The sequence below is a fragment of the Gossypium hirsutum genome, chromosome D12 (assembly GCF_007990345.1).
Source record: "Gossypium hirsutum isolate 1008001.06 chromosome D12, Gossypium_hirsutum_v2.1, whole genome shotgun sequence".
Classification (NCBI taxonomy): domain Eukaryota; kingdom Viridiplantae; phylum Streptophyta; class Magnoliopsida; order Malvales; family Malvaceae; genus Gossypium; species Gossypium hirsutum.
The window spans coordinates 17,338,236-17,351,236 of record NC_053448.1 but is presented as its reverse complement, the minus strand read 5'-3'; the positions used below and the strand labels follow the sequence as shown (position 1 = coordinate 17,351,236).

General features: G+C 31.7%; 1 protein-coding gene across 17 annotated transcripts; it reads left to right on the top strand.

Annotated features, from left to right (window-relative positions):
• The first annotated feature begins 460 nt into the window (after positions 1–460).
• On the top strand, positions 461–7,957 carry LOC107945398 (E3 ubiquitin-protein ligase RGLG3). 17 transcript variants are annotated; one of them, XM_041108537.1, is made up of 14 exons: positions 487–698; positions 1,781–1,825; positions 1,948–1,967; positions 2,055–2,131; positions 3,819–3,903; positions 4,011–4,151; positions 4,232–4,345; positions 5,851–5,948; positions 6,038–6,117; positions 6,200–6,305; positions 6,568–6,695; positions 6,772–6,928; positions 7,041–7,097; positions 7,624–7,957. In XM_041108537.1, exons 4-14 carry the CDS (start codon positions 2,063–2,065, stop codon positions 7,705–7,707), a joined length of 1,119 nt encoding a protein of 372 aa, XP_040964471.1. In that variant the 5' UTR covers positions 487–698; positions 1,781–1,825; positions 1,948–1,967; positions 2,055–2,062; the 3' UTR covers positions 7,708–7,957. The 17 variants fall into 17 exon arrangements, with proteins under 17 accessions (XP_016734875.1, XP_016734872.1, XP_040964471.1 ...); XM_041108535.1 differs by having other exon boundaries at positions 536–698; positions 1,718–1,825; positions 1,933–1,967; XM_041108536.1 differs by having other exon boundaries at positions 536–698; positions 1,708–1,825; positions 1,933–1,967.
• Positions 7,958–13,001: the final 5,044 nt, after the last annotated feature.

Here is a 13,001-nt window from a genome sequence, read left to right as displayed (position 1 = left end):
TGATTAGGTCTAAATACAACCTATTATGCTCTTTTGAGTGATAGAATATTTTTATTTGGTGGTTTGCTCTATTGATTTGTATAACTCATTAGATTTTGTAATGATATTTTATTTAATAAATAACGATGCACTCTTTTTTCAATCATCAATTTGATGAATAATTTTTTTATATTTTATCTAGATTTATTCATAGTTTTTCTTAACTTTTAAATAAAAGAATAAAGAGCGCTCGAACACTCACACATTCTTACCATAGCAACAATATCAATTCTAATAGAGTTAAAAAGAAAAAGAAATATGGATAGTTTTTTTAGGAATATTTTTATATTATATGATAAATGTATATATAACGTACTAATCTGGTCCACATTCTGATCACTATTGCCTAGCGAAGTCAACGAATCTGTTACAAATCTACATGGCAGCAAAAGATAATGAATCCAACGATAATTACTGGACTGTGACAGCAAATAATGGAAGTAGTCCTGTAGGACTAGAATATTTGGGTGTTGAAACTGAAATAAGACTAGTGAACCGTCGGACAAGAAACTAGAAAAGAAAAGCCATGAAAAATTTTAAAAAATCGTCAACAAAAGCGTCTTTATTCATGAATATCGGTTTTTTATACTCAAACAGATTTCAATCCAATTGAATCTTCATCACTGTTTATCTTTCTTTTCTCTCTCTTAGTCAGAAAGGTAACTTTCTCTACAAAGTTCCCTTTGTTTCCATGCAAATGGCTTCTTCTTTTTAATTTTTAATTTTTGCATTTGTGGGATTACTCTTACTATCTTTGATCTGTTTCTGCCTTCATTTCTTTTGTTTATATATGATTTTTATTGAAGGAATGGAATTTGAATTAATTTAGATATATTCTTATTGCTAGGAAGTAAGTTGGATGAAAATAGAAATGGGTCTAATTAAAGAAACTGAGTATAAAGTTGTTTTCATCTAATGAGAAATCCATTTTTTTCCCATAAATTTCTAGTTGATTGCTGGATATGATTATCGAAGAAGTTAAAAAGGGGGAGTTTTGGAATGACTAATCCAGCTTTGAACGTTTTAGTTTTTATTTTATTTTCTATGGTTTCTTAGCTTCCTATTGCTTTTAAAATGGAAATTATAGGATTTATGATAGATAAACAAACTTCAGATAGATAATGGTTGTGGCTCTGTTAAACTGTTTCGGATTTTTTAGGGGTATATATTTGCTTTTCTGATTTAATATTTTCTTTATTGCTTATTTTCTAGTGGAATTTGTCCAAAATTTTGGGGTCTTAAAAGGGTCATGGAAACACATAAATAGTCTAATTTGAAACTGGAAAAGATATGTAACTTCAATTCCTTCGGGAATTGTATGATCTTTCGTGCAAGAAGAACGGGCTAATCTGTATCATCTTGACTTGGGTTTGATTTATTTAGTTTTTTAAAGAAAATGGCTTCTCCTATCTGTATTGAATTGGCGTTTTATTTCCACGAGTTTTCTATAGAGTAAAAGTGATCAGTTGTAAGCAAAATCATTGATTAAATGGTAAATATTGCTATTAGAATTGTTCCATTTAGAAGTAAGATCACACATTTTTTTTATTACCCCTTTTCAAAATTATTGTTGCTTTTGAATTCGGAATCTTGTAAATTCATCTCTGCATGCATTGTAGCAGTTCTTGAAGTTATTTGTATCCTAGCTCTTATTATTTTTTAAAGTAGTTGGTTATAGATTTTAGTTTCTCACCTGAGGCTGAATTCATATATGCTGGAATGAAACTCTTTGCAATGCAAGTTAATGAATGAAGCTCTGAGAGAGTAAATGCTTGAAAAAGAAACTGTAAGTGTTGTGCCTTATGCGGTATTTGTATATAAGAATAAACTAGTCTTCTTTGAAAAAAAATGAAAGAGGAAAGAATAAACTAGCATTTCCTGACACTTGTAAAGATGTGTTTCTGTTAGGTACCAATTCCTCACCTCAGGTATGGGAAATACAGAATCAGGATATGATGATTCGCTTCAAACTGACTTTTGGCATCAACCTTCTTATGAACCTTCATCCCTAGCAGGAAGTTCAATGGATCGAAACTATCAACCCAGGCAGCAAGCCTCGTTTATACCTGACAATTTTAGTTCTTTGGATCAGGTTTTTACTGTTACTTTAGCTTTGAATTATTAATTTGGATAATAGGAGATATTATTTGTTGAGAGTACAACTCATAAGGTGAAAATATGGCTCATACTATTATAGAATGGCATATTCTTTGTTTTTTTTTTTTTTGGGTGGCTGCTAAGTCTTGTTTGAAAAATAACGCTTTCACAGTCAATTGCTAGTCTAGATAGAAAAGTGTCCTGTTCTGATGTTTCGAACTGATACCTTAAATTTAAACATATTGAACAGCAAAAAATCAATTCCAGAACCGGTTGGTTAATTATTGAATGCAGGTTGATGATGCACATTAGCTGGAGGAATTAAATACATGGGGAAACAAAGAGGGATTGAGGTAGAACTAAGATCACATGTTCAGCAGTAAACAAGGATTCAGCAGAAAAGAAATTTTGTTTTGGACTAAAGATTAAGTAGTCCAATATATGAAAATAGAAGGGTTAAGAAATCGTTGACTAATTTTATTGTTTTTCCTTCTAATCCAAGTATATTTTGACATAGAGGAACAGATCAATGTTCATATCCTTCAGAAATTGTGCCTGGCAAACTTATTATCATCATTTAGTAAAATGACCATTCATTCTTCATTATTAGGTGCTTTTGGGCCATGCATAAAGGATAGGATCTTCTTTTGGTAGTCAGTGAAGAAGCTTCAAAAGAGAAATATTTGTTTGAATCATCATTTAGTACTAGTCATTCTTCATTACTAGGTGCTTTTATGTGTTACTTAAAGGATAGAATCATCTTTTGGTAGTCATTTAAGAAACTTGGAAGGAAATATAAGTTTGAACTGAAATGTTGGTGTCTCGCCATTTAGTAAAATGACTACTCACCTTCATTATTAGGTGCTTTTGGGTATTGCTTGAAGGATAGGTTCATGGATCACCTTTTGCTAGTCATTGAAGAAGCTTCAAAAGAGAAATATTAGTTTGAACTGAAATGTTGGTGTATAAGTGTTGTCTATGACTAGACTCTTTTTTATCATATACACAATGATATAGAGCTGGGAAGTTAGTTTTAGCAGTTACAGTTGCATATTCATTGTACTAAAATAATGCATTTGCAAGCTAAAATCACTTTATATTATAACATTGCTGGACTTTGGAGCTTAAATTATAACTTTAAAGTTGACATCTATGATTGGGAACTTAATTATATCCAGACCTTGAATTTGTATGCTCGAGGATTTTGGAGGTTTAGAATTGCCACAAAAAATCAGACCTTTTAAAGATCATTGTAATTATTTCTACGAGCATGTACTTATTTGAAAGTGGTTAAGATGGATGACAGTTGCTAGCTACAGTAGAGGTCCTAAGCACAAAAAGTGTGACATCAAGGTGCATTATTGTAATATACATTGTGACAATAATCAGACACAAAATTGGCAGTGATTACTAAAAATAAGAAAAAAAAAAGATAAATAAATTTTGAGGTCACTATACCATTAGAAAATGTACCAGCAGTTGAAGTGCAATGTGGTCCAAGTATCATAGAAAATGTCATTATGATGCATTCTCTTCTATTTCTCATCTTTTGGATTCTGAGTTTGACGAGTTACTTTGTGTTTGCATGTGCTTATAACGTTGTTGTATGGTGTATTTATTTAATAGATGTATTTTTTAATGGAATGCATTTGGTAACAAGAACTATTATACACTTTAATTAGGTTATTTCAGCATTGAGAGAGGCAGGACTTGAATCATCCAATTTAATACTTGGTATTGACTTCACTAAGAGCAATGAGTGGACAGGTAGTCATCTACCCCCCTTTTTCCGGGGTCCAATTTTATCTTAATATGTGGTTCTTTTACACTACAAATAATTAGTATGAAAGAAACTCACATTTTGTTGACTATAGGGCGGTATTCATTCAACAGAAGAAGCCTTCATGCTATTGGGAGCTCACCTAATCCTTATGAGCAAGCAATATCTATAATTGGTCGTACTTTATCTCCTTTTGATGAAGATAATTTAATACCTTGTTTTGGTTTTGGTGATGGTTAGTTTTTTTTTAGCATTATCTATCTCAGTGATCTCTCTCTTGCTTGAATAAGTTCTCATTATGGTTGTTTTTGGTAGCATCAACGCATGATAAATACGTTTTCAGCTTTTATCCTGATCACCGACCTTGTCATGGTTTTGAGGAAGCTCTTGCACGGTATAAAGAGATTGTTCCGCACATAAAGTTGGCAGGTTTTGAACATCTTTCCTTCTATTCTGTTCAATTTATTTATGCACTTTCTAGGCCATACACCATTGTGGTTTACATATCTATCCTTGTCTTCTAATTTCTTTGGCAGAGAAATTGTTCTAAATTTCATGATTATCATATACTTTTATTTCTTGAAATATTAATGCTCATGAATAGTAACTAGTATGAAACAAATTATATACTCATAAAGCAATAGTGTAATCATAAATGTTTTCTTCAAATGAATAAATAGACATGGTAAAATACATGTGTCAGACTTCCCCTCATGTGGAATAGCTATGAAGATTGCATTGCCATTGCGCTTTATTCAAGACTTAATTTGGTAGACTTATCCTCTTTTCTTATGGCATCCATTCGTGGCTTCTTCAGTCTTTGTTTCCTGTTGCCTGTTTTCTTACTGAATGATATCTTTTAATAGTTCTCTGACTCATTCCAAATCTTTCTTTTTTTATATCACATATATCCAATGTGAATTCTTATTTTAGGTATCACACATTCTCCTTTCGGTGTATGTTGTTCTTTTGTTTATCAACATTTAGAGCATCCAAATCTTCTGTTAATTGAAGGATAATGAAAAGAAAATTATCAATTTTAATTGGAACAAAGGGGTGACATAGTACACTTCAAAATTTGGAATAAAATTACCAATTCATGCATTTATGCACATTTGAGCTTCATAATAATGTATAAATGTGGCAAAAGAATTATCATGTTGGGTCTAGTACGGAACCATGATTGAATGGTAGGAACACTCTTGTTTAAGAGAGAATATAATTATTACATAATTGTTTCAATCATGTTAACTTATTTATAGAAATGTTATTTAAATTCTTGATTTTGCTCTTGATTTTCTTGTGAGAAATGACTTGGTTTTAATTTTTGAAAACTTAATTAAAATTTACATTTATATTTAGATAATATCAATTAGTAATGAAATTTATTTATGTGTTTGGACACATTAATCACTCACAGCTTACTATACGCAGTCAGAATTTTATCTACATTGAATGTATGATTATGTTTGAAATTAATAATGCAAATAAACTAGTTTGTGATAAATTACAAAAATTTGAGTACTTTCTATATATAAGCTTAAATATATCTATTGAGGAATTCAAGTCATGTAAAATGAGTTTCCGTATCAGGGAAAAGTTCTGAAACTAAAAATTGAAATGTAATAAGTTGTTTGAAATAGGTAAGAAATTTGATAAGAAAATTGAGGTAGGAGGCAGAAAAGATATAAAAGTAAAGACCTAAAAACTTTTAGGATAATTTTCGAATCTTAAGAAAACTAGGGAGGTCTAGTAAAACATTAATGGGAAAAAGTAAGGGTGACTGAGAATTGAAAAAAGAAAACAGAAAAGAAACTCCAACTTATAATTTTTTATTTTAAAAGTCAGTTGAATATACTTGAAAGGATATTTTTGAGTTGTCTGGATACAATCACAGAGATGCGAATATGATAAGTTCGTATCCTTGTTACTAGGTCCAACTTCATTTGCTCCAATTATTAATGCTTCTATTGACATCGTGGAAGGCAGTAATGGACAGTACCATGTTCTTGTCATCATTGCAGATGGACAGGTCTAAAAAACATGCTTTATGTACTTAGTTTTAAATCTTTCATTTTCTTCTATTCATCAGTCTTGCCAAATGTTTATTTGATTGCTTAGGTTACAAGGAACCCTGATGTACCGCGTGGAAGGCTTAGTCCACAAGAACAAGAAACTGTAGATTCTATTGTTGCTGCTAGGTAAAGAATTGTTATCACTTCTTTGTAGTGATTAAGATTTTATTGTGTTCTTGTCATATTGATCATGGTATTCAATAAACAGTCATTATCCTCTCTCAATTATTTTGATTGGAGTGGGGGATGGACCATGGGATTCAATGCAACAATTTGATGATAATATTCCACATCGCGCCTTTGACAACTTCCAGGTATGTCAGCAATTTCTCTAAATCAATATGCAAAGAGCAACCTTTCTCCTATTAAGTTTAATTTGTCTTTAGTTTTCTAATATATATCTAAACAGTATTGTTTGATTTATGGGAATACTTGGTCATTATCATAGGATTGACACTACATTGCAATGTAGTTTTCACGAATGGTGATCTCTTTACGAAGGATTGTCTTTTCCACCTTGTTTTGTGACAGTAAGTGAAACCTTTGATCATGTTCTGCGCCACCAATTCTTTGCAGTTTGTCGACTTCACAAAAATCATGTCTGAGAACACGGAAACATCAAAGAAAGAAGCCGCCTTTGCTCTTGCTGCTCTCATGGAAATTCCGTATCAGTACAGAGCTACCCTGAGTATTAGTTTTGATAAGTAAGGCCAGAAAGCCATCTTTCAGTTAATACCTAATTTCAAATTGAAACTATTGTAAACTGTTAAAAATATGCAGTAGAGAACTAGAACGTGGACTTGCAAGACCACTTCCGCCTCCACGAGAAGTGATCGAACATGATAATTCCATTCGATCGATCCCACACATGACTAATTATGAAACAGTGCAGCCAACAGCCCCTGCACAACCTGTAATAAGTTCCACAGCAGAACCGGTAATAGGGTTTTCTTTTACTTCTTTTTCCGAATAAGTTTTCCTTTCTTTTTCACAGAAATATCCTTTCAAACTGATATCCTGGTGTGGGGATATGCATTTGCTTCTTGAAGGTTTGTGCTATCTGCTTGGTAAACCCAAAAGACATGGCTTTTGGATGTGGTCACATGGTAGGTGCATTTTGATCAAATTATATAATGTTTTCTTCAGATTTCTATAACTAATTCAAAATACAGTGGTCGGTATAGATTCTTAGGTGACTGCATTGAGAACAATATCTAGAGATTATCTCTTCTGATGAATGATCTGTAATATGCTTTCATCTTCATCTTGTTTTCATATCTATCTATATGCCTGGGAATCTCTTAATTAACATCTTAGATTTCTAGTTTGATGTCTTGATGTCTTATTTGGTAAAGGTACCATGGAGGCTCCTATACTAGGAATTTTTAACAAAAAGGACCAATTTGATCTTTGATCTAATGTATAGGGACTAATTTACTTATTTTTTGTAGTAGAGGGGGCAAAATGCAATTTGACTCCTACTACAGGGGCTTCTATAATACTTTTACCTATCTTACTTCAATATGAAGTTAGTATATGCATACTTCAACACTGCTCTATGGGCTGTTTTATATGCACCACTTAACAGTTATAGAAAATATGCTTATGGTATATTATGTTTTGTTGTTCAAGACTTGCAAGGACTGTGGGGTGACAATTTCATCATGTCCGATGTGCCGGCAGCCAATAACGACACGCCTGAGACTGTATACCTAATTGAGAGCGGATTTCTGGTTCTGTTGAGTGCTGTGAAGCCTATTCAGGACAGGACCCTTTACAAAATCTCAGTCATTATACAATATGCATAAAGTCCAGTTTTATTTCTATTAGAGATTCTCAAATCCAAAGGTGGCCATGTTACTGAACTGGGCAACTTTTTTTTTTTTTTTTACGAAGGGTTTGCATTGGACTATTTTGCTCCCGGAAAGTTCTTTGTGTTGTTTGAATAAAGTATTTGTATTTGGAATGTGCATTGCAAATTGCCAGGTGCAGAGGTTACGGAAAAAAAATGGAAAATTAATGCATACACAAGTGTAGGGGTGAGCAAAATTTGACTCAATTTGAAAAATTCGATAAAAAATTTAAAATTTGAATCAAATAGGTTAAGTTATTTGGATTGACTCGAAAAAAAATTAAAATTTTCAGTTTAACTCGGATATGAATTACACAATTCGAATTATCTAAAAATCTAAATAAGAAAGGACAAAATTACCTTATTTTAATAAATTTTAATTTTTAAATTAAATTTTTTTTTCATCAGCCCTAGTCTTATAGCTTATTTTCTTTCTGTAGTTCCAAATTCCCCCCTCCCCCCCCACTCATTTTTCCTTTCTTCTTTTACTCAAAGATTTTAATTCCTTCCCCACACCCGACGACCCCCCTTCCAATTGTTTACTCTTTTTTGATTTCTTGTTTTTGGCCCACGAGGCCACGACCACGGTTCCACAGGCCACAACCACCATCAGTTGTTTAAGGTGAGACTATTTTTTTTTGCTTTGTGCGTGTGAGTGAGTGAGTGTTTTCAGTTTTTACCTTTACATTCTAAAAACAATTACTGTGCTCTTTTTGGATCTTCTTGCTCCTTACTGCATGAAAAATCGAAAATCCACCTTTGAATTTGATTATCAATGCTAGAGGGAATCCCAACTGAGTTAGCTCATCACACATTTAACAAATTTAACAACTTCTCACTTGAAGATCGCCTTGCCTGCCTGCCTTGTATGAATTTAAGGGTCTGTTTTTACTAATCAAAGTTTCCAGGTTTCTGTTATTCTTTCTCATTATTCCAGGTTAATTAAATTAACCATTATTAGCAGGTTTAGTTTCATTTAAGTCATGCATATATATATACCATTATTAGCAGGTTTAGTTTCATTTAAGTAATGCATATATATATTAGTCATGCGCATATATATTAATGCATATATATACCATTTAGCTTCATTTAAGTCATGCATATATTATATATATATTATAAAAACCAATTCAAATTAAATTAATCAACTCTTTAAATAAATTAATTTTGCAAAAGCAAAAACAGATATAACTACTTTAATGCAACATTTCAGATGAAGACCAGGCCATGGATGGAGTTGTTGTATTCACGTTTATTAAAGTTGAAAACAAACGTGACCCATTGCATTATTTGTTTCTGATAAGTATAGTTAGGCATGCACTTTTTAATTTGTGAATCATAATTCTTCAAATAGTGTGTTTGAAAAATAGACAGAGACACAGTGCATCAAATGTGCCAACATGAAAGAAAAAAACGTTTTACGCTATCTTGTCACTCAGGTCTTCAACTTAATCCAATTTGTTATATTGTAACAAAGTATGTATTGGCCAAAACTAGAAATTACAAACCTTTAACCTGTTGATACCTAATAATGTTATGTTTATTACATTTATTTAAATAGTATGTGTCAAACTGATGGAATTTTAGTTCATTCAAATTCTATTCCTAAACATATGAATGAGAATAATTTGCAGGCTAAAATAACTTGTTAATCTCTATCCATTATAAATATTAGTTGAAATGATTGGAAATCTCACTCCAATCTCCCAAAATAGGTGTTATGGACTTATGGCTTCTTTCATATTTGACTATTGATTTATTTTTATATTAATTATTGTAAACATTATTTCTTTTTATTATTATTTATGTGAACAACAACTCTTCAAATAAGAGTTTTAAAATTTTGGCTTTTTATTCTCATTTTTTAAAAACTTTTGTTACGTTTACTCAATTATAAGTTTCGTTAATATATTCGATAAGTTAAATTAGTATATTTTATAAGTAAGTTACTCCACTGTTTTTGTTTTGAGTTAATTTTGAACGCTTTAATTTAAATTGTTGATGGATATTTGTGTGGAACATATCTATTAGTATAAAACTTTGATGGAATTATGACCCTTGACCATTTTGTAATTTTAATTGATTATATTTATTTTTGTAGATGAATGACTCAATATCATCCCAAAAGTCCCAAAGCAAAAAAACATTACAAAAAGCTACACCTACTTCTCCCACTAAAGTTGTTTGCATAACAAAGAAGGGTTATTGCCATGTCACTTACACAATAGAAATCAGGGCTTCTACCACCAATCTAAATAACCATTTGAAGACTTGCTCAAGAAAACCCCGAGGACATACCTCTGATCTTAAGCAAGCAGAACTTGCATTTACAAAATCTAGCCAAGAAAATGTTGATTTGTCAACTTGGGTGTTTAATCAAGATGATATTAGAAACGCATTGATTCATATGATCATTGTGGATAAATTGCCTTTTAAATTTGTGGAAGGGGAGGGTTTTAAGTTCTTTATTTCTATAACATGCCCAAGGTTTCATCTTTCATCTCGTTGGACAATTAGAAAATGTTGTCTTGATTTGTTTAATTCCATGAAGAGAATACATTAAAACAATCTTTTCAAAAAGAGACAAGTAAAATTTATTTGACGACAGACACTTGAACGTCAATGCAAATGGTATCCTACATGGTTTTAACAGATCAGTGGATAGATGATGAGTAGAAGTTACAAAAGAGAATTATAAAGTTTTGCCCAATTTCTTCTCATAGAGGTGGGAGCATTGGTCAAGCCCTTGAGAAATGTCTTCGTGATTGGGGGATTGAGAAGGTCTTTGCAATTACTGTTGATAACTCATCTTCTAACAATGTTGCTATTGATTATTTGAGAAAGAAGTTGGTTCATTGAAAACCTTGTGCTGCGAATGGTAAATATATACATATGAGATGTGCGTCGCACACTATTAATCTCATTGTTCAAGAAGGGCTTAAGGATGCTTCTATATCTGTGGATTGAGTTAGAGGAGCTGTGAGATATATTAGAGCATCACCATCAAGGTTGTCTAAATTCAACCATCGGGCAGAAGAAGAAATGGTAGGTACTAAGGCTCATTTATGTCTAGATGTGCCTACTAGATGGAATTCAACTTATATGATGTTAAATGTGGCTGAAAAATATGAATGTGTGTTTGAAGCTTATGTTCATGATGATCATAACTATTTTCTAGACCTTAGTGCTGGATATGGAGTCCCTACATATGATGATTGGGAAAATGTTCAAAGAGTTACGAAAGTGCTTGATCCTTTTCTTGAACTTACATTGAAGGTGCCTGGATCATTACATGTCACCTCTAATACTTTTTTTTGAAGTAGTCACAGATGTGCATTGTCTTCTCGATGGGTGGAAACATTGTGGGGATTTAAACATAATGTCCATGGCTTCAAAAATGAATGACAAGTACAATAAGTACTAGGGTGATTCAAAAGTGATGAACTTGCTTATTTATCTAGCAGTTATCTTTGACCCACGACGCAAAATTGATTTTCTTGCATTTGGAGTCAACTTGCTTTTTCCTACTATTACAGATGGCATTAGAAGGATGGTCAATAGAGAATTGCATTATTTATTTGATGAATATTCTGCAATTGTTGAGGGAAATCATCACATGAACGTTGAAGTTAAATGTAATTTTCCTACTAGAGCTCCAAGTTCAAGTGAAAAATAGATCAAGTAAAATCGAAGATGGGCTTAGTCATGCAACAATATATGAAGAAAAAGCAACGTGTTGGCTTGGAAAGTAAATTTGAGTTGGATAGATATTTGGGAGAAGATTGTGAAAATAATTTAGATTCATTTGATTTGTTATCGTGGTGGAAAGTTAATAGTCCAAGATTCTCAATTGTTGCACAAATGGCTCGAGATGTGTTATTCGTTCCTATCTCAACCGTTGCATCTGAAAGTGCTTTCATCACGAGTGGACGTGTTCTAGATATTTTAGAAGTTCTTTGACTCCTTCTATGGTTGAGGCTTTGGTTTGCAAACAAGATTGGCTTCGAAGGTCAAAAGATCCTATCAACCTTGAGGAGTATGTAGAGGAACTTCAAAATATAGATGATGGTAAGGGACTAACTTTAATCCAAAAGGTTAATTGCTTATTTTATTTATTTTTATAAATATTCTCACAATTTAACTAAAATTTTTCTCTTTTAATATTTATTAGAATTTTCAAAATTATCGAAACATGAAGATGATAACATAAAATTATCGGAACATGAAGATGATAACATACTTAACTACAACTCACAAAATTCAATGTTTATTTTTAATTTTTCTAGTAAAGATGTTCATAATTTAAGAATATATTTTTATTTTTGTAACAGAATTATCGGTACTATCTACAGTGTTCGAAAAAGATGAAGCTTGAAGATAGTTTGATTTTAACTTTTTGAAATAGATATTTTGTTAATCCTTATGAAAAATTCAACCTTGAATTTGCTTTGATTTGGTCAATACAATTGGTTAAACTTTGGATTTTTTTGTGTAGGAAGCTTGAATTTATTTTGTTGAATTCGAGTCTTGGTCACACTATGACCATCTATATCATACTTTTGGTGTATCATTTTGTTATATCATATTTTGTGTAGTAGTGACATGTATCCCCATATCATGCTATTGGTATATCATTTTGTTATCTTGTATATAAGATAGTTCTTGACGTATAATTATGCAATATGTAAATATAATTATATGTGTGGTGTAATAGCTTATGTAGTTGACTCAAATTATGGCCACAATGATCATCTTGCAACGTTATATATAGTTATTTTGCATGCCTAAAATAGTTCTTTCCATGTAATTGTTTAGTATATTATATTGTTTATGTAGTTAAATAATATTGTACTTCATTTACTAGTTAAATAATCGATCCATGTAAACACAATATTGAGTATAAATAATAGGATTTGTTAACTCGATTCGACTTGACTCGAAATTTTTTGACTCGATTCAACTCGATTTGAAAAAAATTTCAAATTGAGTTCGGTTGCTAAAATTGTAACACCCCTTACCCGAGACCGTTTCCGGATTCGAGCATGAGGCATTACTTAACTTAACTTAAAAGTTCGGGGCATAAAAATTTATTTTTAGAAGTTATTTCACTGTTCATAATAAAGCTGTCCACCTGCGCAGGAGTCACTAAATCAAT